General features: G+C 54.6%; 8 protein-coding genes across 8 annotated transcripts; 4 read left to right on the top strand and 4 right to left on the bottom strand.

The window, feature by feature from the left end:
* Window positions 1-169: 169 nt before the first annotated feature.
* On the bottom strand, window positions 170-2,155 carry BDW47DRAFT_110968 (DUF409 domain protein). Its single transcript, XM_024813843.1, has 3 exons — window positions 1,374-2,155; window positions 686-1,304; window positions 170-615 (listed from the first exon to the last, which is right to left on the bottom strand). The coding sequence occupies exons 1-3, from the start codon at window positions 1,720-1,722 to the stop codon at window positions 207-209; spliced, it is 1,377 nt and encodes a 458-aa protein (XP_024669126.1). The 5' UTR covers window positions 1,723-2,155; the 3' UTR covers window positions 170-206.
* Window positions 2,156-4,237: 2,082 nt separating this feature from the next.
* Window positions 4,238-6,655, top strand: BDW47DRAFT_68531 (uncharacterized protein). The gene has a single exon (XM_024819612.1). The coding sequence runs from the start codon at window positions 4,533-4,535 to the stop codon at window positions 6,303-6,305; it is 1,773 nt and encodes a 590-aa protein (XP_024669125.1). The 5' UTR covers window positions 4,238-4,532; the 3' UTR covers window positions 6,306-6,655.
* A 38-nt stretch (window positions 6,656-6,693) lies between these two features.
* BDW47DRAFT_133808 (aldo/keto reductase) lies at window positions 6,694-7,964 on the bottom strand (the record flags this gene model as incomplete). Its single annotated transcript, XM_024817934.1, has 3 exons — window positions 6,694-7,284; window positions 7,368-7,875; window positions 7,951-7,964. 3 exons carry the CDS (start codon window positions 7,962-7,964, stop codon window positions 6,778-6,780), a joined length of 1,029 nt encoding a protein of 342 aa, XP_024669124.1. The 3' UTR covers window positions 6,694-6,777.
* A 1,038-nt stretch (window positions 7,965-9,002) lies between these two features.
* Window positions 9,003-10,170, bottom strand: BDW47DRAFT_119801 (carbonic anhydrase; the record flags this gene model as incomplete). The annotated part of the gene is made up of 2 exons (XM_024815401.1): window positions 9,003-9,628; window positions 10,158-10,170. 2 exons carry the CDS (start codon window positions 10,168-10,170, stop codon window positions 9,003-9,005), a joined length of 639 nt encoding a protein of 212 aa, XP_024669123.1.
* A 1,667-nt stretch (window positions 10,171-11,837) lies between these two features.
* On the top strand, window positions 11,838-14,219 carry BDW47DRAFT_68462 (uncharacterized protein). Its single transcript, XM_024819611.1, has 2 exons — window positions 11,838-13,821; window positions 13,880-14,219. The coding sequence occupies exons 1-2, from the start codon at window positions 12,104-12,106 to the stop codon at window positions 13,950-13,952; spliced, it is 1,791 nt and encodes a 596-aa protein (XP_024669122.1). The 5' UTR covers window positions 11,838-12,103; the 3' UTR covers window positions 13,953-14,219.
* A 535-nt stretch (window positions 14,220-14,754) lies between these two features.
* Window positions 14,755-19,017, top strand: BDW47DRAFT_119799 (putative xanthine dehydrogenase HxA; the record flags this gene model as incomplete). Its single annotated transcript, XM_024815399.1, has 4 exons — window positions 14,755-14,988; window positions 15,056-15,259; window positions 15,319-17,288; window positions 17,337-19,017. The coding sequence occupies 4 exons, from the start codon at window positions 14,755-14,757 to the stop codon at window positions 19,015-19,017; spliced, it is 4,089 nt and encodes a 1,362-aa protein (XP_024669121.1).
* A 211-nt stretch (window positions 19,018-19,228) lies between these two features.
* Window positions 19,229-21,742, bottom strand: prm1 (pheromone-regulated protein PRM1; the record flags this gene model as incomplete). Its single annotated transcript, XM_024817933.1, has 1 exon — window positions 19,229-21,742. The coding sequence occupies exon 1, from the start codon at window positions 21,494-21,496 to the stop codon at window positions 19,229-19,231; it is 2,268 nt and encodes a 755-aa protein (XP_024669120.1). The 5' UTR covers window positions 21,497-21,742.
* Window positions 21,743-23,201: 1,459 nt separating this feature from the next.
* On the top strand, window positions 23,202-25,106 carry BDW47DRAFT_128432 (uncharacterized protein; the record flags this gene model as incomplete). The annotated part of the gene is made up of 2 exons (XM_024816849.1): window positions 23,202-24,459; window positions 24,529-25,106. 2 exons carry the CDS (start codon window positions 23,202-23,204, stop codon window positions 25,104-25,106), a joined length of 1,836 nt encoding a protein of 611 aa, XP_024669119.1.
* Between the last annotated feature and the right edge of the window lie 155 nt (window positions 25,107-25,261).

Here is a 25,261-nt window from a genome sequence, read left to right as displayed (position 1 = left end):
ACAACAACAATAATACAATAAAAACAATCCATATCCAGCAATCCGATCAGAAAGGACAGCCACAGAATTGACCTGGTCATTATTGAATTGTGCTTCTACCTACGGAGCAGTTGACGTCACGTGCTGTCAACAGTGTACTTTAATATATATATATCCCGAGAATCACGAGGCTAATAAATAAATAAAATGACATTATCGGATTATACCTATGCAGGCGGAAGGAAAGAACCAAAAAGAGTAGCCTGAACCAGCCCATACATCACCATGCTGGTCACCGCGACGGGAAGGGCCCGACTGTGTTTGTTCTCGAAGCCAGAGAGGATCTGATAGGCAATGTACCAGTACCATAGGGAGTATCCGGAGGAGATTCGATTGACAATCTGGACATGATAACTGGTGAATGCTAGGGCGGCGAGAATGCCCTGCGGAAGAGCAAGTCGGGTGAGCAGGGACGTCATTGTGGATGGATGGGTGGCTGCGGATGCGGGAGAACCGAAGGAGATGCCTCCCTTGCATGCCCAGACGGAAGACCAGCATAGTAGGATGAGCATCGGGAGAGCTAGCAGGAATAGGGGGAGGTTTGATAGGGTCCAGTAGCGGAGGAAACCGACATCCCTGTATCATGATCAGTAACATGATACAAAAAAAGTAAATAGATCATAATAATAAAAAAAAAGAGACTAACCAGTACTGTTCCTGGACCCAGCCATAGATACTTGGGATGAGCCGCTGGCACCAAGGACGCAACGTCTCTTCAGTGGTACAATACGACAAGTAGGCAATCGCTTGGGGAAGAACGAAGCCCAACCCAACAATACAACCACCGACAATCGTAACAGCCAGATGAAGACAAGCTTCTCTAGACGGGCCGCGGGAAACGATCGCCCAGGCATACACCAGGGCATCATACGCAAATAGGATCCCGCCGAGGACACCATTGCTGCGCACCGTCGACGCGACCGCAAAGAGTCCCGCCGCCAGGAGCAACTTCGCATGGCTGGAGGCTCCCTTCCGTGCCCGGGCGTCAAGAAACGCGGACGAGTAAAGGTAGAAGCCGCCGATGTTCAGCATCGCGAAGAGGGACTCTCCATATGGTGCGGAGAGGAATGCCCCCGCGGGCGAGATGATATGCAAGACGGCCGCGAGGAAGCATAGAAGCTCCCGCGCGCGGGAGTGCTGGCCAAAGACATTGACTGACAGCCGGTAGAGAGCTAGGACTGATAGATAGTGGGCTATATGGGAGACTGCGATGCCCACTGCAGTGATCACGGCGGCTTCGCCCACTCCGTCCGATGGATGGAAATCTATACAACAATGAGTATCACTTTATAGATACCCCTTTGGGGTCCAACAGGGACGACAGGGAAACACACAGGACGCGAGAAAGGCGAGGATTCTAGTATACCCATAGCCAAAAGCCCATTCTTGCTCAAAGACATACCCCCTCTCAGCGATATGCACAAAATAGATAGAATCCCACCTGGTGAATTTCAACAAGGCCAAGATAGGGGCATGTTTAATGTCCCTAGAGATGACATCACCGGCCCCGGAGTTGAGATAGGGCAGGAGACCGGTCGAGGTATCGTAGCCCGGGCCTGGGCATCCAATGACGACTAGAAAGATAAGGGCTTTCCACAAGCCGAAAGCTATCGTCAAGCTTCGGATCGGGTGGGAGAGGTGTAGCAGCCGGGGAGATCCCGGTGATGTTGCCTCGTTGGCCATGACCTAGCCTTAGGGATGACCAACGTAGGGATTTGGAATAGTCGAACGGGTTGGTCTACTAAAGTTCGGCGAAACCCACGCAAATCATCAGCCTAGCGGGTTCGTTCGTTGGCAAGACGGCGATTCCGGTAGGGGATTTGTCAAGACGGCGTCGGTCGAGGTAGAGACCGAGACCGAGGCTGGACTGCAGTGGGCCAACTAGCGATGCCAAGACTTGTGCATAAGTGTCTTATTCATCTGCATAACTCCATGTATCTGAGAAGCATCTCCCCGTGAGGTACTCAGATACTCAGATAAACGACATGATATGATGATCATCCTGGTCATTTTGTTGCCAGCTGCAGCCGAGATAGAAACGGTGTTCTAGAAATCCCATCATTTCATCGCCACACTGGTGGGTATGCTCTCCACCGTTGATTCTACCATCCTTGCTTGGATCAGCCCACTCAGCAATTGTCGTTTCAGCCCTATGGGCCGAGTCCATCCTATAACAGCTACCTTGGGTAATACCTAGGCTTGACTGGAGTATCTGATAATAAAAAGATGTCACCATGATATTATTCTGATTACTATTCTTTACTGGGCTCATCTTGGCGGCTTGCCAAGGATCATCCATGATTGTGATTATACGTGCATCTTGGTATGACCTAACGAGAACAGCATCTGACATGTCTTACAGTCGGCCAACTGTCTGACAGTGGCGATGGGAAGAGCCGATCGACTGACTCATGATGACAGCCGGTTTTTTCCTTGTCTTCTGTTCTTCCCTGTTTGATTTAGTTGTCGTGTATTGGTATCTGTGTAGTGTATACTGTCTACAGACAGTGGTACGTTATCATATCGGAAGCGGGATTAGTTCTCATGCCGGACAGCATCATGTTATCCTCATACTGATCATGAATTCTAATCAACCAGGCCGAGGTCAGAAAGAACTCTCCCTGATAACTTGATAAGGATCGAGCAACCACGCGATGTGCAGAAAATTTCCATCCTTCCGCCTCCCAGATCCATCTGGACAGTGGATCCCCACAGACCGGTCACTTTTTCTCCTCTTGGCTGACCCGTGAATGCCAAGAACTGCAACTCGCCTGGTCTGGCCCCAAGAGGCAAATTATCCTTCATTATCGAATCATATGGACCTGTCTGATTGATTTTGACTTGGACTTGAGAAGGTTCTTGTTTCTGGGTTCTGTGCGAATAGACTGGGAAGAGTCGTATAATAATAATAATAGTAATAATAGTAATATTAATAATAATATACTCCGAATGAGATCACCGAGTCATCACTATAATTATCACAGAGGGGAAAAGAGGGGAAAGTTAATATCCAAATTGTTGGCGCCTATTCTGGAGACCTGGCCGAACCAACGAGTTGGCGTCCACGGTACCATCCGGGCCCTACCGGCGAGTCGGAGTCCGTAGTCGCCGTGCTGCAGTAAGAATCACGAACTGTGTCAGGATCATAAGCCATGTCAGAACTCTAGATATTAGAATTAGAGCTGGAGATCCATGTCAGAAGACCCTTTTTGCTCATCCTTTTCTTTCATCCAGAAGAAGCAATCAGAGAGTCGGAACTCGGAGGGATTGAATCATAAATGAATCAATGATTGTTGGTGGACGCTAGAATTATGAATGGAAGGTTATGTCCTGCTGAGCTAATCGGAAGGAGGATAAGCCGGATCCGTATCCGGGCAATGGGATCCGAAAGATCGGCGACTAAGAGGGGATAAATTTTGTTGATTTCTTGACAAATGAATAATCAATAGTTAGTGAATGAGTGAGACTAGAGATCGACCAAAATTAGTGCGAGTGGAAAGAGAAACCCGATCAGTGGAGGAGATTTGGTTTCCATGGTCTGTCCGCCGTACTCCTGCATAACTGAGCCTTATCCATCGGGCTCCTTCATCTTATTCGTCTAGTTCTCTATTACTATTTTTTTATACATATTTTCAAGATTCCTGATTTTGTAATATCTAGGGATTGGTTTTTTTTTTTCTTTTTATTTAAGTCTGAATAATCCTATGGAGGTATACGATCAGGCAAAACCCAAATAAAGTGGATTCTTTCTCTCTCGCTTCTTTCTTTGACCGCCATCTTCTCATACTTCCCTACTATTCAACCTTAGGGACCCGGATATCTCCTACCTCCGGGATTGATTTCTATACAATTCTTTGCCGATATCCGACTCTTTTCTCCACGGCTCTCCATCATTCCGGTTGACAACTTGATATTGAGGTTTTAAGATATTTGAAGGCGGCTGCAGCCTTGCCCTCCCTTACACTGATCTCTCTCTCTCTCTCTCTCCGACCCGCTTTTTGTATACCAATTGCCAGCCCTTCCCACTGACGTTGCACATCTTCGCCTTATTCTCTCCCTCTCTTCCCTCCTTCCTCTTCCACTTCCATCTCTCCAACCTCTCTCTCTATCCTTTCGCTCTCTTTTTTCTTCCCTTTCCCTTCCTTTCCTTTCTATCCGGTCCTTTCTTTTCTTTCGAATTACATTCAATCCAATCCTTTCCTTTCCCTCGATTGCGCCTCGTTATCCAACAAACCCCGGTTTTTCGTGCTGGCCACAGGATCTCTCCGATTCAATACGCTCTCTCCACTTTCTCGAGCTCCATCAACCCGTTCAATCGGACTTGCAATTCTCTCACCCAGTTTACCGTTCGGTGGCGTGTCGAACGGGGCCATTCCGGATCCGTCAGGTGTGACACCCGTCGCAGGCGATCGTCCCGCAATCCCACTCCGATCCTGTCAATGTTCGTCCGGGACGTTCGAACGCAGCTGGTCTTTTCGCATGGGAATTAAAGCATGCTCCTCAATTTAGGACTCACAGCGAATATCGCCGCAGCCCACGAGTCCGACCTCGTTGTCTCCAACCCCGTCTCCCAACGATCTATTCCCGTTCACGGCTCGTCGCGTCCCGTCTGCTTTGCGACGCTGCCGTTATTGGGACTGGACGATCTATACAATCGCTACCGCGGTGTGCCGCCTGGAAAACTGCCCCCGACAGATCAACCTGCCATGTCGGGGAGCTCGGTCGACTCGCTCCCCATGAGCGACGCAAATCACTCGACCGTTGGACCCGGTCTCGCCCGTCCCCGGATCGGCCGTGCGCAAACCCATTCAGTTAGGAAACAATCGTCGCGCGCGAAGACGTCATACCAATTAGCCCACCCCGCGGGCCACGCCCGTCACCTGCGACTCAAACTCCGTCCCAAGCTCCTGCTGCAAGTGCAGCGCGTCTCCCCGACCTCGCGCCCGCTACCCGTCCTCGATGTCCTCCCCTCCTCCGTCTTCCTCCCGCGACTGGCGCGCAAGTTCCCCGCAATCTTTCGGGGCAAGAAAGGGCTGGGCCCGAATGACTTGATCGTCGTCGCTAGTGATCTCTACGAGCCCGCGGGCGGCAGGGATATCGCCGAGCGGCAGTCGACGTCGGATGACGAAAGCGGCGAGCATCGGGAGGTCATCGCGACGATCTGCCAGCTGCTGAAGGAGAGCGCGCTGTCCCGGGGGAAGACGGAGATCTGCCTCCGTGACGGACCCGCCTGGGAGGCGACCCCTCTCTCCAACGGGTCGTATGAGTTTGTGGCTCACACCGAACAGGGAGTCCAGACCGTACGATGGGTGTTGCGGAACGGGCGGAATCGTCGCGTGTCGGCGCCCCCGGGGTCTGCCCTGGCGGAAGAGGGCCGGCGGTTCACCTTCAGCGTTATCAACCCCACCACTCGACGGCACCCAGTCCTGGCGACCATGACACGTAACCACTTGGAGGTGTTTCATGAATATTCCATGCCCAGCAGTGCGGGCTCGACAGCCGCCTCCCCCACCTCCGGCATGTCCGTCGTGAGCGACGTCTCCGAGGCCGACATGGCGCTGGATCGGAAGCCCATCCCAGTGGACGACTACCTACGGAAGCTGATCATCGTCAGCAGCATCTGGGTCGCCATGCGCGAGGGCTGGTCGCACAACTTTCGCTACGACGATTCGGCGCTGGCGTTGAACCCCAAGACCATCTGCGGCTCCCGACACGACCTGCCCATGACGCCACAGAACGAGAACGAGCCATTTCCGAAGGCTCAGCTCGTTGACCCGGATGGATTGCGCAATGGCTTTAACACCCGACGGCCAACGTCCAGTACCTTACCCCCGAGTTTTTCGGCGCCGAATTCGCCTGTGGCATACGGTCGCCTGAATAAGCGCTCGAACTCGACGGGGGCGGCCTTTATCGAACGGTCGAACCGGCGCGCATCGGGAATCGACAACGGGCCCAATCGGCATAGCGTGCTCGGCAGCCCGCGAGGGGTATCCCAAAATCGGATCCCCGAGAGCGATACGGCAGTCCCGGCTGTCCGAGCAGCCCCTGTAGCCCCAGCAGCCCCAGCCACCAATGGCCAGGCCCGATCGCAGCGGAAGAAAACCGACTCGGATGATCGAACCCCGCAATCTGGAGCACACTCTGGGGAAGCTTCCCGGTCTGTTCCCAGGGGTGCACCAGAGCCCGAGCCCGCGAAGGGAAAATGCCGGCGCCGGCTCAGTCATGTGTTTGACTGTTTGGTGCGAAGGAACAGCCACCGCCACTAGTTGGCTTTATTACCGAATCGCAGTTTGAGCTTGATCTTCTTCAGAGATTGTGCGATTTGATTTTCATACAGACTGGGCATGTCCCACTTTTCCTATTTGCAGACAGCATATCCACGGCCAGGCGCCGAGACACAAACCCAATCTTTCCTCTTACATTCCTCACTCATTTCTCTCTTTACTTTCTTTCTTCCTCTTTTTTTGCTCTTAAGCCATATGATTCCCCATGAGATACCGGTATGGCGTTGTTTGTGGTGATTTAGGTGTGATGTGTATGGTAGTGAATGTATCGAATCTATGCTTGCAGATGTCACTGCAGTTAGTATTATCAATAGATTACAAGTAATCTTCTACTTTTTGTTACACTCTTCTATCAACAGCGATATACGTTAATGTAACATGGATAAAAGCATACCCTGAATTATAGACACCACCTCAACCCCTAAACTCAATCATTCATACGGTCCTAAACAATCTACCTCTCCAAAGCAGTCAACCCCTTCGGCACATACATTTCCTCAAGATACGCAATCTCCTCAGGACTCAAAACAACCTTGGTAGCCTCAACAGCCTCATCAATCCTCTCCTTCGACGAAAGGCCCAAGATCGGATTAACACCCCTCCGAGACAACGACCACGCAATCGCCACCTGCGCCATTTTGAGTCCCCTCTTCCTCGCAACCTCCTCCACCCGCTCCACAATCGCCTTGTCAGCTTCGCTCTCCCGCCCGCGCACAAGCATCTTCAGCGCCCCGTCCGTCGCCTCGCGCGTCGACGACCGCGCGCTCCACGGCCGCGCGAGGACGCCCCGCGCGAGCGGCGACCACGGGATGAGGCCGACGCCGGAGTCGTTGCAGTACGGGATCATTTCACGCTCTTCTTCGCGCGCGAGCAGGTTGTGGTAGTTTTGCATGCTGATGAATTTGTGCCAGCCGTTCTGGGCGGCTATGTTTTGGAGGGTTTGGAATTCCCAGGCTGCCATCTATCATTTTCTTCGTTAGTTTATCCATATATAGCTATCGCTTTTGATAGCCATATACCCAGAAGGTAAGTGAGGGAACATACAGTACTAGCCCCAATATACCTAACCTTCCCACTCTCCACAACATCATTCAACGCCCTCATGATCTCCTCTCTCGGCGTGTCCCGATCCAGCCTATGTATCTGCAACACATCAATGTAAGTGCCCAATCGCTGGACACTCTCCTCAACAGCATCAAAGATATGCTTCCGCGACAGCCCCACGCGATTCACAAACTCGCCCTCATTCCGCCCCGAGGCCGAAATAGGAGGCTGTCCGCCCGCGTCGTCGACGCCAAAGTAGCACTTGGTGAGGATCACGACGCGGTTGCGCGGGATGTTGTACTGGCGCAGCGCCTTGCCGAGGATTTCCTCGGATACCCCGTGGCTGTAGATGTCGGCTGTGTCCCAGGTGTTGATGCCGCGGTTGTAAGCGTGTTCGATGAGTGGGAGCGCGGTGGATTCGTCCAGCACCCAGTCTTGCCAGGCGGGGGTGCCGTAGGACATGCAGCCGAGGATGATTTTGGAGATTTTGAGGCCGGATTTGCCGAGGCTGTTTTCTTTGTTAGACTTTTGTTTCTTCGTTTCTTCTATTGGGGTTTGGTGGTGGTGGTGATGGGTGACGTACTTGACGTATTCCATTTTGGCGGTGCAGTGTTTACTTCTTCTGTTGTGTTTGTTAATACTATCTGATATATAGAAAGACAACTGAAGGTGAAGTAGCTTTGATGTATACTACTTACATAGCTTTCGATAGTATTGAGTAGTGTATATATGATGTACGGAGTAGTAGAAGTATTCACAGAACGATCTATTCCATGCGGAATACATACCCCTCAGATCAAATCCTCGATTAATCAGCCTATCTGCCGACATCCAAGGCGACAGCCGATCTCTAACCGATCGACAGTCCCCAGTCTTCCCGGACCGTCGACTCGGTTTAGAAAGTCGGGATGTCTTCATCTTGAGTCTTAGTCGTTCTCAGTGCAGCATAAACAATGTAACAACTAACTGGGTGTGCCGCTATGAGGCCTTCTTTCTCTGTATATATCAAGTTGGCTAGTACTGTGTTAATAACTCCCTCTCGAGATTTAACGTTCTATCTATTTAAACTGGGTATACTCTTGTTTCACATTTATTCTCAAGACCAATATTGAAGAATTAGGGCTAAGAGGTCAACTGATTCATGGATAAATATAATACAGTCTGTGGATAAAATGTAGTACGAGTATAAAAGTGGCCTCAGGCAGCCAGTCGGACCCGACTCGGCCGAATCTAACCGAATCCGGTAAACAATGGCCTGGAAATCCAGGAGATTCAGGCAGTCGAGACTAAGTTAGTCACGACTAGGAGCGAGTTGTATGTTTGGGTTTGAGGTTTTCCTTGATATTTCTTTCACTTCCCTCTCTTGTGATTCTGTGGTGATGTTGATTATTGAGTTTCAACGATGTGGTGTTCTGGCTGAGAGCTACCTCCACTCATTGTATGTTGTTCCTACAGTTGATACTGGGAAAGGATGAAAGGAGATCGATTGTCAATCATCATGCTTCACTCTCTAAATTTTGCTAAACACAGGAACCTTGTTTAGCGCAAAACATCTGACATGCGCTGGAAAGAAAAAAGAGATATAATGGCTGCCGCGAGGTATATGAATGCCCTATCGCTCCGTCTTCAATACTATCACTCCGTCTTAAAAGCAACCAACCGCGCCTTAACCGCCTCCTCCGACTCATCGGTATCCATAGGGCGAAGCACCCCACTCCCAACATCATAAATCAGCCCATGCAACTGCAGCCCGCGCTGCTCAACAGCCTCCAACACCACATTCTTCTGCTTCAGCAGCCTCAGACCCTCCTGCACGTTCAGCTCCGCCAGTCGCAGCATCGCATCCTCAGGCGACAGTGACTGCAGCGTCACCAGGTGCTGCTCGCGCAGCTGGCGCAGCGGCATCAGCCACGGGTCTAGGATGCCCAGCTGCTTGTTACCCATGGCGGCTGCGACACCTCCGCAGGAAGTATGGCCGCAGATGACGACGTGGCGGACGCGCAGATGGCGCACGGCGTACTCGATCACCGCCGAGGAGCTCAGGTCCGCGGCGTGCAGCACGTTGGCGATGTTGCGGTGGACGAAGACGTCGCCGGGCTGGAGGCCCAGCATGGTTGTTTCCGGGCATCGCGAGTCGGAGCAGCCGATCCAGAGAATCTCGGGTTGTTGGCCCGCGGCTAGTGTGGGGAAGAGATCTGGGTGCTGTTGCGCGGTCTGGGCGGCCCATTCCTTGTTCTGGCTGAGGGCGGCTGTCAATCGGTCTGCGCTTTGGTCAGTACTGGCTGGTGGGTTGAGCTGCATGGTGCAGGTGATGGTGCAGTGGTTGGCAAGCACGTCGGGTGCAGTTGGGGGCTCGCGCATGTGATGTTGGGGGGAAAGGAACTTTTGCCGGTTGACCTGAAGGGAATCCAGCAGCCCTGAGGCCACAGACCAGCTTCGTGAGGTTTATGATAGAGTGAAACAGGTAAGTGATGATGCTCATGGGAATCAGACAGGTCTAATTTGAGTCAAACACGTGACTCAACACATTAACAAAGGGAAACAGAAGACAAGCAAGACAATGCAGAGAACAGCAAGACAGGATGGTTTGAAACGGCCCGTACGCTTGGCAGATAACCCTTCGAAGGTCAGGAAGACCGAGAAAAGAAACCATGAATACCACGCGACGGACATATTGATGATACGAAAGCCAACAAAGCGGAAAAGAGATGCGATAACCCCCGCCCAACAGCCGATGCGGAGGCTTAGAACAGCAGAGAACTGCCGCAGCAGCAGGGATTTCAGACATACCTTGCGAAGTCATTGTGAGTGTGAGTGGCGTGTGTCAAAAATCCCAAATTCAACGTTTATATATCCAGGAGTATACAAGAAAGAAAGAGGTTGTGAGCATCTTGGCGGGCGGATGGCAGAACCCAACTCTTTAAGAAGCCCCTGTCAGCCGACATGGTCCGGTCATATCACGGTGGCTCGCATGGATGAGTCGGCTACCAACTGGGCTTGTTATGGAGCAGCCCCATCTGTGTCGAGTATGAAAGGAGTTGGATGGGTCCTTGCGTATAGTGTCAGTACATACGCACAGGTGTGGCACCTCAAAGGACTGACTGTTTTGATGACATTGATTGGGCGATTGCCATGAGCTAGGTCACTCCAACTATACGTTCAATACTGGCCTGAATGATTGGTTAGCCCATTATATTGGCCTCAGGTCAGTACACCTGGGAACTGACTGGAATATAGTAGTAGTATGGCAATGCAGTTCAGCTGGACTCATAAACTGCCATAACATATTTCATCCGTCTACTCCGAAGAATGCGCTATAGCTCTCAGGCTCCCTTCAACGCTACGAAACTACTTACTCCATCCAAGTCCGCAATAAGAAACATCTCCTGTGGAGCTGCGTTATTTTCCCTTCGCTCTGGCCCATCTATGATCCTCTTTCGACAAGCCTAGCCATCGCAGACGATACTATGATTATCATTTCGTATCCGCTCTCTACCCGTTCTCTATCCGCGGACATCCGCATGATTGGAGCTAATGATTAAGATTGAGTCAAGCAACCATTACAAAGAGGACGTCTCAGGTATTTGAACGGGATGTGCCTAGGAAATTCACATATACCCCATGGTAGAGGACTCATCCAGCCAATGCGCTGAACAAGACCAACCGTATACGTCAATATACACCGTCGATGGTGAGTATGGGAGCATGCATCTATGGTGTCCAAATAGAGCTACAACGAGGGCGATCACTCACAGCACTCTTTCTATTTATGTCCTGGGACCCAACTGGACCCTCCGGACCCGCAGGTTCCAAGCTTGTCCACCGTGGCAGCTTGACAAGAAGAGAAAGAGGGCTGTGATTGTCAGATTTACAGACCCTGAAAATCTATTCCACTGCCAGAGACCACGGGCTTGTCGATTAGGTCGACGATCGGCAGATTATCGCTCCTGACGACATGTTATAAAGTTGTAAACCAATCGTAAAGCGGGTGTACGAGCCGGTCATGCCGAGTCTTGGGAATGCTCCACGTCTACACTCCATGCAGCGTAGCCCACAAGTTTCGTAGGTTGTTGCTAGATGCTTTGAGAAGCTGCAGTTGGTTCTGTTTCAGCTTTGTCTGGTTCATATCATCAAACATAGATATCATGAAACAGGCACAATCAAAACGGGTACATATAGTACCGATCCTACCGTAATATCGACAGGAGCGATCATTCGCTACTATAGACCGGTCTGCAAGCCCTGTAGCCGCGCCATGAAACACTCCCAGTGTCAGAAGTAGGGAGTAAAGTACCTTAGAAATCAGGTATCTAATACTCGTCACTGCCTTAGGTGTGAATCATGGCGGGAAGTGCCTGAGTACCTGAGTACCTGAATGCCTGAATGCCTGAGGCGGACCGTGGTTCACCAGCCTGAGGCACCCATCCACGTCCTTTAAGCTCCCTGGATGTGACGCTGAATAAACTCATCCAACACGACCGCAATCTTGTTTCTTTCTGGCAATGGATTGACTTTCCCTTTCATCTGGGGCTTTTTGAACCATAAATTCCTCAGAGTAGATCCTCTCTTCTTCCCCCTTATCGATACCGCAGTCCCTGAACTAAAACAAAACTTGTTTCTGTTTCCATTAAGCGCGGTGGAGGGTTCAAGTTGGATCCACTCCTGACTCTCCATCCTTCTTTGTTCTCGTTCTTTGACTTTCTACCTCCTGCACTGACTGAAAGGAACGAAAGAAGATGATCCCTCATCGGAGTACAACCCTCCTGACGGCCATCGTCTTCATCGGTCTGTTACTCGTCATCTTCTCCTCCACCCCATCCACCCCTGATCCGTCCACGGGCGAGGAACCAGTCTCCGGCCCGGCCAAGTATGTCCCCCGACCGAAGCTACCGGCGCTGAGCGACCTGCACCTCCCGTCGTTTTATCCCACCGCGCATAAGCCGCCCGCGACCCAGCCGGACAGCGCCAGCGGAGGATCGAAATGGTTGAGCGACCTGTCGTGGCTGAATCCCTTCTCCTCGTCCACCACCCTCGAGGAGGACCGATCCGTGCTCCCGCCCCTGCGACACCGACCCTACGTCTACACCTACTACAATGCCGACCAGAAGAATGGTGGACCCCAGGATAATGCCGACGCCGGCCTGCTGCTCGCCTGGCGCCGCGCGTGGTTCGCCCAGGGGTTCCGCCCCGTCATCCTCGGCCGCGGCGAGGCCATCCACAACCCGATCTACGAGATGGTTCAGAATATCAAGTTCGGGACCGCGGATATTGAACACGAGGTGCTCCGCTGGCTGGCCTGGGGGCACATGGGCGACGGGATCCTGGTGCACTGGCGCTGCTTCCCCATGGCCCGGTACGACGATCCACTGCTGTCCTACCTGCGCCGCGGCACGGACCCGGCGGTCATCACGCGTCTCGACAAGATCCAGAATGGCCTGTTCGCCGGCACGAAGGACCGGATCAACGAGGTGATCAAGAAGGCCGTCAGCAAGGGCATCAGCGACCAGGCGACCAACATCTTCGACCTGGTCGCGCCCGAGACGTTCAAGGTGGAGCAGACCAACGCCGTGGCGTGGTACAACTCGGCCGCCATCGTGTCGCACTACCCGGCCCTGGCGGAGAAGATGGACCGGTCGCGGGGCTCGGGCACGGCGGCCCTGGCCGAGCTGGTCCACTCGCACCTGCACAACACCTTCCAGAACGCATTTCCCGCCGGCATCGCCGTCCTGAAGCCGTTCCCCGAGCACACGACAGCCCTGGTCGAGCCAGCGCTCCGGTTGGCCCGGGCGCTGGGCCGCTGCCCGCCGTCCCCAATGCCCGACTCCTGCCCACCGAACCTGCCCCGCTGCCGACCCTGCGACCCGGAGAAGCCGATGCACATCAGCCAGCCCCAGAGCTACCGGAACACGACGCACGTGTTCAGCATCGGCACGCTACCGCACCCGTACACACTCGTCAGCCTGCGACAGAACTCGGCGGAGGTGACGACGCGGCACATCCGGCGCGAGACGGAGCGGGACGAGTGGCTGCAAGCCGTGACGCAGGAGCAGCTGGGGCTCGAGATCAGCGGGTCCGCCCGGGCCAGCGTGCTGAAGAAGGTGGTGGCAGACGACGACCTGACGGACGCGTCGCTGTGGATGACGGTCGAGTCCATCCCGCCCGAGGCCGGCCAGGCGCTGCCCACGGAGCTGCTGAACGAGTTCGAGTGGCAGCTGGGCTTCCCGATCCCGCGGGAGGAGAAGGACAAGGTGGATGCCAAGAACGAAGGTGCCTCCAAGGAGTCCCTGCAGAACGCCAACCCCAGCCGAGAGGGGGTGGGACGCGAGTACGAGGTGCTCCAGGCGGCCCGGGCGGTGCTACATAGCAAGGAGGGACCTCAGGTGGTCATTCGAGACGTGGTGGAAGCGTGGAATCTGGCCGATACGGAGGTGTGGCGATTCGTCCGAGCATTCCGGTTTGTCTCCTTCAATCCTTTGGACCATTGGGGATCCAACTAACCGATCATCTGATAGCGCCCGAAGTGTCTTTGAGCGACAGCGATGGGAGGAAGAGGAGAAGAATTTCCTGGGACCCCTACACCACTGAGTTTGTCCTTCTCGTGTTTCCTTCGTAGTTCTTGTTCTTATGTGCTACCCCTTCCTGTCGGCCTGTCTGGGCCATGTGTGGGACTTGTATGGAATCGTGTATCACCACTGGGTTAGGAGGAGCATTGGCGGCGTTATCTAATTTATTCTTTTTACTATATTCTCTCTTCTACTTTATTTGATTCCTTACGCTTCTTGTATTATTTTCCTTCAATTATTGATCCTTATGTTCAGTATATTTTGTATACTATCTCGGCCTAGATCAAAGGAATCCCATCCCATGAATAACAACGGATCCTATTAATCAGAGTTGACTCGGATGGTGGCGATCCCCGCATGAACGCCGTGTCACTCCCACTCCGCCATGGTGGGGTTAGTTACACTCTTCTGATAAGCTAATTAACTAATGGTTATTACGGTTCCAAGTTATCGTTCCATCTTGCATTATTGGTTTCTGCCCTTCAAGCATGATTTGGGGTCCATTGTGACTTCGGGCGGGTCAGCTTCCCCGACCCGTCCGCTGCAGCTGCTGGTCACGCTCGATAAAAGATGCCCACATCCCTTGGGTTTCTTTCTTCTTCAGGTTTTTTACTATTGACTATTCACTTTGACTGAGTAATAACTCATTGATTGATTTGATCTAATCTATCAAGAGCCATCGGATACTGTTCGATGTGGGTGTCCATGGCTTGATTGTATACTTCTCCGAGCTTAGTCCTTCGGTTACTACTACGTTCCCTACCTGATTACTACCTGACTATACAACACAACACTTCTCCCCCCCAGCGGGTCTATACGCGACAATGGCCCCCGGAATTGCGACGGCCCCCGAGGCGCCCGTGGTGGCCCCGAAATCACTATCGCTAGCGCAGTTGACGGAAGACTGGGACGATACCATTCGGTTCTACCTCAACGGCACCAAGGTCGCAGTGGATACGGTCAACCCGGAGCTTACGCTGCTTGAATACCTGAGAGGGGTGGGGCTGACGGGGACGAAGCTGGGGTGTGCGGAGGGGGGATGTGGCGCGTGTACGGTGGTGTGTCTTATCGTCATCCTTGTTGTTCTGTTTGTGGCAATAAGATACTGACTGATATACTCTATAGGTACTCTCACATGTCAACCCCACGACGAAAAAGATCTACCACGCTTCAGTCAACGCGTGTCTCGCGCCCTTGATCAGCGTCGATGGGAAACATGTCATTACCGTGGAAGGGATCGGGAATGTGAAGAACCCGCATGCTGTCCAGCAGCGCATGGCCATGGGGAATGGGAGTCAGTGTGGTTTCTGTACGCCTGGCATTGTTATGGTATGACTACACCGTTCGCAAAGCAGAAAGGATGTATGGATGGGTGGCTAATCGATCAGAGCATGTACGCCCTCCTGCGGAATAACCCCCAACCCACCGAACACGCCATTGAGGAGGCCTTCGACGGCAACTTGTGCCGCTGCACCGGATACCGTCCGATTTTGGACGCCGCGCAAAGCTTTGCGGCCCCGGCGAGCAGCAACAGCAGTCCTTGCGGCAAGGCCACTGCAAATGGTGGTTCCGGGTGCTGCATGGAGAAGAAGAGTGGCGACGGGGGGTGTTGTAAAGCGCCAGCGGTGGATCTCATGGACGGCAAGGCGCCGAAGCTGACGCCGCCCGATTTCATCAAATACAGTACAGACACGGAGTTGATCTTCCCGCCCGCGCTTCACAAGCATGACTTTCAGCCCCTGGTGTTCGGCAACAAGAAGAAGCGCTGGTACCGGCCGGTAACGGTGGACCAGCTCCTGCAGATCAAGAGCGTGCACCCCGACGCGAAGATCATCGGCGGCAGCACGGAGACGCAGATCGAAGTCAAGTTCAAGGCCATGCTGTATCCCGTGTCGGTCTACGTCGGGGACATCCCTGAACTCCGCCAATACTCCCTCCACGAGGACTATGTCGACCTCGGCGCCAACGTCTCCCTGACCGACCTGGAGTCGATCTGCGATCAAGCCCTACAGCGCTACGGATCCGTCCGCGGCCAACCGTTCAGCGCCATCAAGAAGCAGCTTCGGTACTTCGCTGGACGGCAGATCCGGAACGTTGCGTCCCCGGCGGGGAACCTGGCCACCGCATCGCCCATCTCGGACCTCAACCCCGTGTTCGTGGCGACCAACACCGTGCTCGTAGCCAAGTCGCTCGACGCCGAGGTGGAGATCCCCATGAGCCAGTTCTTCAAAGGCTACCGATCCACAGCCCTACCCCCAGACGCTATCATCCTCAGCCTGCGCATCCCCGCTGCGTCGGCGCAAGGCGAACACCTCCGCGCCTACAAACAGTCCAAGCGGAAAGATGACGACATCGCCATCGTCAACGCCGCGCTGCGCGTGTCGCTATCCCCCGCGCACGATATCACCAGCGTCAATCTCGTCTTCGGCGGTCTAGCACCCATGACCGTATCCGCCAAGAACGCAGAATCCTTCCTAGCAGGCAAGAGATTCACGAACCCAGCCACGCTAGAAGGAACAATGAGCGCACTATCGCAGGACTTCGACCTGAAATTCAGCGTCCCAGGCGGCATGGCCACATACCGCAAGTCGCTCGCGCTCGGCTTCTTCTACCGCTTCTACCACGACATACTGTCAACCCTACAAGTAACCTCCGCAGACGTCGACGACGAAGCAATCGCCGAGATCGAGCGCGCCATCTCCACCGGCCAAAAAGACCACGAGGCGTCAGCCGCCTACCAGCAGAGAGTCCTCGGCAAAGCCGGACCCCACGTATCAGCGCTCAAGCAATCCACCGGCGAAGCGCAGTACACGGACGACACACCGGTGCTGCAGAACGAACTGTTCGCGTGCATGGTGCTGTCGACCAAGGCGCACGCCAAGATCCTCAGCGTCGATACCGCCGCCGCGCTCGCCATCCCCGGCGTCCACGACTACGTCGACCACCGCGACCTCCCCAGCCCGCAGGCGAACTGGTGGGGCGCGCCTAATTGCGACGAGCAATTCTTTGCTGTGGATGAGGTTAATACCGCGGGGCAGCCGATTGGTGTGATCTTGGCGACGACGGCTAAGATTGCTGAGCAGGGGGCGAGGGCTGTCCAGGTGCAGTATGAGGATTTGCCGGCTATTCTGTCGATTGAGGATGCTATTGCGGCGGAGTCGTTCTTTGCCCATTCGCCGTTTATCAAGTGCGGGGATCCCGAGAGAGCGTTTGAAACTGCGGATTATGTCTTCACGGGAGAGTCGAGGATGGGTGGTCAGGAGCACTTTTATCTCGAGACGCAGGCCTGTGTCGTCATTCCGAAGTTGGAGGACGGGGAAATGGAGGTTTGGAGCAGCACGCAGAATCCGACTGAAACGTAAGTCTTACCCACTGGTGTCATTTTACTCAAGCTAACATGCTACAGCCAAGCCTACGTCGCGCAGGTAACCGGCGTCGCCAACAACAAGATCGTCTCCCGCGTAAAGCGCCTCGGCGGCGGCTTCGGAGGCAAAGAAACCCGCTCCATCCAGTTAGCAGGCATCTGCGCGGCCGCAGCATCCAAGACCCGGCGTCCCGTGCGGTGCATGCTCAACCGCGACGAAGACATGCTCACCTCCGGCCAACGGCACCCCTTCTACTGCCGATGGAAAGTCGGCGTCAGCAAAACCGGCAAACTCCTCGCGCTAGACGCAGACGTGTACTCCAACGGCGGCCACACGCAGGATCTCTCCGGCGCGGTCGTCGAGCGCAGCCTATCGCACATCGACAACGTGTACAAGATCCCGAACGTGCACGTGCGCGGCCGCATCTGCAAGACGAACACCGTCTCCAACACAGCCTTCCGCGGCTTCGGAGGCCCACAGGGCCTGTTCTTCGCCGAGAGCTTCATGTCCGAAGTCGCAGACCACCTCGATATCCCTGTTGAGACGCTGCGGCGGGACAACATGTACCGCGCGGGAGACAAGACGCACTTCAACCAGGTGATCAAGGACTGGCACGTGCCGCTGATGTACGATCAGGTGCTTGCCGAAAGCTCGTACGACGCCCGACGACAAGCCGTGGAAGCGTACAACAAGACGCACAAGTGGTCGAAGCGCGGGCTAGCGATCGTGCCGACCAAGTTCGGGATCTCGTTCACGGCGCTGTTCCTGAACCAGGCGGGCGCGCTGGTGCACATCTACCACGACGGGAGCGTGCTGGTTGCGCACGGCGGCGTGGAGATGGGGCAGGGCCTGCACACGAAGATGACGATGATTGCGGCAGAGGCGCTCAACGTGCCCGTCGAAGACGTGTTCATTTCCGAGACGGCTACGAACACGGTAGCGAACACGTCGTCGACGGCCGCGTCGGCGAGCTCCGACCTCAACGGGTACGCGATTTTCAACGCGTGCGAGCAGATCAACGAGCGGCTGCGGCCGTACCGGACGAAGATGCCCAACGCGCCGATGAAGGACCTCGCGCACGCGGCGTACTTCGACCGCGTGAATCTCTCCGCGCAGGGGTACTACCGGACGCCGGAGATTGGGTACGTGTGGCGCGAGAACAAGGGCCAGATGTTCTTCTACTTCACGCAGGGCGTGACAGCCGCCGAAGTCGAGATCGACACGTTAACGGGCGACTGGACGCCCCTGCGGGCGGACATCAAGATGGACGTGGGACGCACGATCAACCCGTCCATTGACTACGGGCAGATCGAGGGCGCGTTCGTGCAGGGTCAGGGCCTGTTCACGACGGAGGAGAGTCTCTGGCACCGCGGGACGGGGCAGCTGGCGACGCGGGGGCCGGGCAACTATAAGATCCCTGGGTTTAGGGATATCCCGCAGGTGTTCAATGTTAGTTTGCTGAAGGATGTGGAGTGGGAGGAGTTGCGGACGATTCAGCGCAGTCGGGGCGTGGGCGAGCCGCCGTTGTTTATGGGGAGTGCTGTGTTCTTTGCGATTCGGGATGCGCTCAAGGCGGCGAGGAGGCAGTGGGGGGTGAACGGTGTGTTGAGCTTGAGGAGTCCGGCGACGCCGGAGAGGATTAGGATTAGTTGTGCGGATCCGATTGTGGAGAGGGTGAGGGTCGAGGGGAAGGATGAGGAGTGTTTCTTTGCTTCGATTTAGTTCTTTTATCTTGGTTAATTGAGCGTTGGAATCTTGCATGGTATAGGATAGTATGGTCAAGTATGAATGCATTATGTGATATCTATCTACCATAGCAGTACCCGCCTCGACTCCTCTAAACCAGAACAACAAAGGCTGACTTACATAAAGGAGAAAAGCACAGTATAATAAAATCAAGAAGAAAAAGAAGGAAGGAAAGAAAAGAAGGAAATCACCGCTTCTCCCCCGCATACTCAACATAACTACTTCCCCTCAGGTCCGGCCCCCCATCAACCATCAACGGCCTCTGACCCGCAAACCCCAACTTCTCATCCTGATACTGCGCCTCCGACACAGCCGGCATATTGACCCTGGTTTGCCCAGCAGTAGCAACCTCATACCGCGGCGCCGGCTGCGTTCGGCTGATATCATCATCAGCATCACCACCACCATTATTCACATCGTGCTGGCGACCCCCGTAAGAGGCTGGGTTGGGCATCGCCGTGAGCGGCACATCAATGAAACCACTGGAATTCGGGGAAGAATGATGGGAATGAGGAGGAGGGGGGACGTGAACCCGCAAAGCAGGGGCCGGCCCGCCCTCGCCGCGGGTTTTGTCGCGGGTCCAGAAGAGAGACAGTGCGCGGAGGATGCCGACCAACGCATTGAGAGCCCAGAGGAGGACGAGGATAGAGAAGATGATAGCTTCGAAGCGAATGGCGGCGTCGATCTTGGCAACGACGCGCGCGACGACCTCTGTGATCTTGTTGGCTGTTTGGTCGCCTGCGTCGGAGAGGAAGCTCCCTTCTCCTTCACCGTTGATGGAGTCGGCTGCGCCGCGGGTGAAGATGTCAGATGGGAGGTCAGGGAGGTTAATGTGGGCGTTGTCGTGGACCCACGTGAGGCCTTTTTGGACGGCGTCGATTTTGAGACCGATGAGGCAGTCGAAGAGGTCGTCCAGGAGATCGCGGAGGAGGGTATCGCCGAAGGTGTCGTTGAGGAGGGACTCGGTTTTGTCGACGAAGGCGTTGAGGGTATCGTTGAGGGCGGTTGTGGCGGGGTCGACCCAGTCGAGGAGGTCTTCGTTGAGGGAGGCGTCTGTGTCTGCGATGGCAGCGTTGGCATCGTGCGCCCATGCCTTGGAGGTGTCATCGAGGTGGGTGACGACTTGGTCGGCGAAGGCGCCGACTTGGGTTGCCAGGTCGGGCACCGCGCGTTGGACGGCGTGGAGGAGGATGTATTGGCCGAGGCAGGCGAGCAGGCCTGCGAGGCCGAGGGTGAGCATGAAGAGTGCGGCGGGGGTGGTGGCGTAGGCGACGGCCCAGCGGGTGAGGTTCTGGCGACGGCTGGTGCTGCAGCGGCTGGCGGCTTGGATGCCGAGGGCGGCGGTGACGGGGCGGGAGATGATGTAGACTGCGTCCATGGGGTCTGTGGAGGAGGAGGAGGGGTCTTTGTGGAGGAGGTGGTGGGAGCGGTCTTTCATGGTGCGCCAGCGGCGGATTTCCTGCCAGGCGATGAAGAGACAGACGAGGACGGCGAGGATGACGAGCACGGCGATGAAGACGCGGCGGGCGAGGGCGGCGAGGTCGCTGATGTCGTCGAAGAAGGCGTTGATGCCGCCGTTGTGGTCGGCGCAGAAGGAGAGGTGGGCTTTTGTGGGGACGGAGAGAGCGGCGCGGTCGAAGGTGTAGTTGGTGAGGGATTCGTTGACACGCTTTTTGACGAGCTCGAAGGGGGTGCGCAGGACGTTGGAGACGAAGGCGTCGACTTCGGAGAAGGTGGGGATGGAGTCATTGAGCTTGTCGAGGCCGGTGTCGATGCTGGAGGGTAGAGAAAGGTGGTCGAGTTTGTCGAGCGAGCCGCCGACGTCGAGCTTGGGCACGTCGCCGCCGAAGGCGCTGGCAACGGAGTTGATACCGTCGAGGAACTTGTTGAGACCGCTCTCGAAGGTGTCGACTGTCTTGCTGATGTCGTGGCCGATCTCCTTGACGGTAGAGTTGAGGAACTCGGTGGCATCTTTGATGACGCCGACGGCGACCTGGACGCTGCCCCGGACGGCGAGGGTGAAGAGACAGAGGTAGGTCTGGTACATGACCTTGATGAAGAAGAGGACCAGCTCTTCGACGGCGGTCAAGGACAGCATCAGCACGGACTGGAGGGCGTGGACGGCGTGCTCGACGCTGGAGGCCGTCACCTCGTTGACGCCCTGGGCCATGTAGTGTGGCATCGAGGCCATGGAGCTGCCCATGGACTCGACGGTGGTGCAGGCCCGGAGGGCGTCGGCGTGGGCCTTGTCCATGTCGGTCTCCATGCCAGTGACGGCGATGAGGACACGGACGAGGACGAGCAGCAGCAGGATGGTCCACCGGTTTATCCAGACCTGGGACAGGCGGGCACGCAGCCCGAGATACGGGGTCAAATCATCTGGATGGCGAAATTGACTACCGTGGGGGTCATGGCTGTAGGGAGGGAGAAGAGGAAAGATGGAACGAGAGAACATGATTATAGTCTATATGGTTGAAGAGAATGAGGAAGATGGACCTGCCACCAACTTGCACGCTTGTCGTATGATAGGAAATATAAGTCTATTGAGTGGTCATGGCATCGAGTCAAGAAATGAAAAGAAGAGAAAAATGAACAGAAGAAGGCGAAGAAGAAAGAAATACGGAAAAGAAGGGAGAGACCGGGGTGTCATTAATAAAGGATGGGAATAAAGACAATGGACAATAAACAAAGAGGGACCATGAATGAATTGGTGTTTCATCTTGCGAGGAATTACAGTCACCGGTCTCCTCCAGCGCCAACCAAATATAGACACTCTTATAGACAGCGCGTAAAACATCCTGTTGCATGGAAGTCTCTTAGCGCTTGGTTGAATTCTTCAACCCGATCAGATGAGTTTGATGCCGGCGCTTAGGGTTGTTGCCGCCAGGGTGGAGATGCGTCAGCCACCTGGATCCACATGAGATCGATTGGAAGGGAGATCAAGTAGTGTGCAGAATGATTGAGAAGACAAAGAAGTTCTGCAGGAGATTCAATAATGAGTGACGCTATTAAGAGTGGAAGTGAGATGTTGATATCCACGTGACTACACCCGCCCTAATCCTGACTTCTAAACTGGATAGAACACAGATTGAATATAGATAGAATACATATTGAAGGACAGAGATAAATGATACGTAATTGCTGTATTATATATAGCCTGAAATGTCTATCTTGTATTCTTGTTGCTTCATATTCTATCAAGCATAATCCTAATCAATCCCAACACCAGCAGCCATCCGCTCACGTCTAAACAAGATGTATAGGATACCCTCATCACACTTTGTGGATGGCTTCCATAGACCATAGCCTGTAGATCCATCGCATCGTTGTAAAGATGAGTCGTCAAGATGAGTCGTCAAGATGAGTCGTCGCCGAGAACCCACGATGATAACACTGCGAAATTCCTGTTTTCTTTTCTTTCCTCTTTCTCTCTTCTCACGATCCTCTCACGTGCCCTCACAAGCCCTCACTCTGGACCGTCAACATCCTCTTCGACAGTATGTACTATCATCTACCTCTGTTGAGATGAAAACTAATATGTATTAGATAAAAAAACCAGTCTGTCAGATACCAACATACATCATATCCAGTCAACTGGTGTATGACCATGGACTCAGCCAGACCAGACTCCCCTGACCCCTCCTCCCCCTCCTCCCCCCTCCGATCCAGCTTCCACTCTCCAGGTGAAAGTCGCATCGCCAAATCAGTCAGTTTTGGTCCAGTGAATCTCACTCTCCAGGCTCCCAGTGATGATGGTGAAGAAGCAGACCCAGTGGGACTCCATGTCCTGGCCCTCGGTGACGATGAAGATGGGGAATATGATGAAGAAGGAGGCCCAGTGAAGGCAGAGCAAGGTGAGTGTCCTGTCTGTCACCGTATATTCACCAGGTCATTGTCATTCTTGAACTGGCATTCACCAGATCAGAGGAACCATGGCTGGTTTTTCCTCACTATATAATCCCATCTTCCACTCTTCTCTTCTCCTCCCTATCCTCTTCATCCTCATCTCTTCTCATTGATATCAATTTCGCCAGTGAAATTCCAACCAACTAATAGATCCAGAACTAATCGAAGTCTCTGCACGCTCTCAAACCATCGACTTGATCCGTTCGCGTTCCCCTAACGACAACAGTCTTCCTGGTGAGACAGATTCATCCACTATGCCCATCTACGGCGGCAGCAAGAAGGGTAAAAAGAAGAACAAGGGCAAGAAGAATGGAAAAAAGGACAACAAAAAGACCACCAATGCCCTGACCCCTAACAATCAGCTCAGCGGCCAGGGCCAAGTCGACCGTGACGGCGCCGAGTCAGAGCATTCGTCCAGCACCGGCACCTTTTACACCGCCAAAGAGTATCAGGACGATGACCTCGCAGAAAGGATGGCTCTTCTGAATCAGCCGGTGAAACAGGAGTTTACCCTCCCCCTGGGAGTCCCAGGACCGGCGTCGGAGCATTCATCCAGCACGGCCACCTTCTACACCGCAAAGGAGTACCAGGACGACGATGACACCACTGAAAGGGTGGATTCTCAGAATCAGACCGTGGAACAAGAGCTCACCCTCCCTGCGAAAACACATGAGCCTGAGACTCCACCAAATGAGCCTGCTCGCGAGGCCACGGCCACCCCGACTCAGGCCCTCACTCCCCAGTCGGCCAGGGCGACGCCCCCATCCGGCACTTGGTCCAATGCCCCCGGCTCCAGAGGCACAGCCTCAACGGTGATCACCCCAGGCCCTGCCCTCAACAGCAGAAAGAAGAAGAAGAAGAAGAAGAAGTCCAAAAGCCAGGGCGCCACCAACCAAAGCACCGTGACAGGATCATCCTCCGACGTCGTCGCCGGCCACGCCCACCCTGACCCCATCCCGACCACCATCCTCGCCAACGAGCTGGCCCCCGAGCGCAAACCCAAAAATTTCGTCTGGGACCTCACCAAGCACGTCTTCATCTGTGCAGCCCCCGACTGCAACGAACGCTGCCACACCTGGGCCCCTACAACCGCCATCTGCCCCAGATGTGGCCCCTACTCCGAGATCCGCTACTGCTCCACGCAGCATCTCCTCCAGGACATTAAGCGCCACTGGGTCTCGCACTGTCTACAATACACCTTCGAGCACCCCTGCCGGCCTGACTCGCTGCCTCCAGCCCTCGCTGAGGCCGTCCCTCTTATCCCCTGCGCTCACATGTACGACATGCCCGAGCGCCATCGCCAGGCCGTTTACTTCAACGCCAACTCTGCCCGCGGCGACTACTTCATCTTCTCGGATTACGACGACCTCCGCGATGCGGGGACCATCCTAGACGACGACCTCGACACGCGCATCCGTCTGCGCTGCTCGTCGCGCGTCGTCTTCACCGTTACCATCCAGGACGCAGATCTCAAGGATCGATTCCGCCGGATTCTAGCAGCCTGTCTTTTTAGTATGTTCCCACCCTCCCACCAAACAACTAACATAGACCCAAACCAAAATACTAACAGAGTTGAAATAGAAACCATCACAGTCGTAGTGGTAACCGATTACCTCTACCGCCTCATCCGCGACAACCTCCGCGCCCACACCCCCAAGCTCACCAAGTCCCAACTCACCCACCTCGAAGCAGCCGTCACGCACCAATTTGCGCAAGAATTCTCCACCACCCTGAACGAGCAGCTCGTCGGCCGTCGCCACGCCTGCGAAACCGACTGGACCGGCCGCAACCGCCGCTTCTGCCGCGACGCCATCTGCCGCGCCGAAGACCGCCGTTTGCTGGGCCGTCACCACGGCGCGGGGCACAAGCACACCGTCGAGGGGCTGGAGTCGTCGTATTGGATTTTGAGAGTTGCGAGGAAGACTTTGCCGCCTCCTGCTCAGGGCCATGCTCATGCTTTTGAGGTTGGGGCGAAGGCGCGCATGCGCGGTGAGGGCTTCCCTGATGTGGTTCCTGAGGATAGGAGGGTTTTTCGCCGTGGGGAGGAGTGGGATGGGGCTGGCTCGGGGGAGCTTGAGATTGAGGGGGTGAATGATTATGATTTTCCGATTGAGGTTCCGGCGGATGTTTTTGCGATGGGGGAGATGGATTGGGAGTAGTTTGTTTCTGCTTTCTTTCTTTCCCTTTTTAGGGTGTCGTGTCTGGATGGTTTGATGGATTGCTTTGGAGGATAAGGATAAGGGTATGGTGGGAGATTGATAAGTTCCTCTTTTTTCCTGTGCTGGATCTGGATGGCTTGCTTGAAAGGTTAAGG

Source organism: Aspergillus candidus, assembly GCF_002847045.1.
Source record: "Aspergillus candidus strain CBS 102.13 unplaced genomic scaffold BDW47scaffold_51, whole genome shotgun sequence".
Lineage (NCBI taxonomy): Eukaryota > Fungi > Ascomycota > Eurotiomycetes > Eurotiales > Aspergillaceae > Aspergillus > Aspergillus candidus.
This window is presented reverse-complemented; position numbering and strand designations above follow the sequence as displayed.

What these genes read in the sequence shown, in the direction of transcription:
- BDW47DRAFT_68531 (XM_024819612.1), top strand. Translation starts at nt 4,533, where the DNA reads ATGCTCCTCAATTTAGGACTCACAGCGAATATCGCCGCAGCCCACGAG.
- BDW47DRAFT_68462 (XM_024819611.1), top strand. Translation starts at nt 12,104, where the DNA reads ATGATCCCTCATCGGAGTACAACCCTCCTGACGGCCATCGTCTTCATC. An exon ending in CGATTCGTCCGAGCATTCCG is followed by an intron (nt 13,822 to 13,879) that starts GTTTGTCTCCTT and finishes ATCATCTGATAG; the next exon opens with CGCCCGAAGTGTCTTTGAGC.
- BDW47DRAFT_110968 (XM_024813843.1), bottom strand. Translation starts at nt 1,722, where the DNA reads ATGGCCAACGAGGCAACATCACCGGGATCTCCCCGGCTGCTACACCTC. An exon ending in CCTCGCCTTTCTCGCGTCCT is followed by an intron (nt 1,305 to 1,373) that starts GTGTGTTTCCCT and finishes ATTGTTGTATAG; the next exon opens with ATTTCCATCCATCGGACGGA. An exon ending in TGGGTCCAGGAACAGTACTG is followed by an intron (nt 616 to 685) that starts GTTAGTCTCTTT and finishes ATCATGATACAG; the next exon opens with GGATGTCGGTTTCCTCCGCT.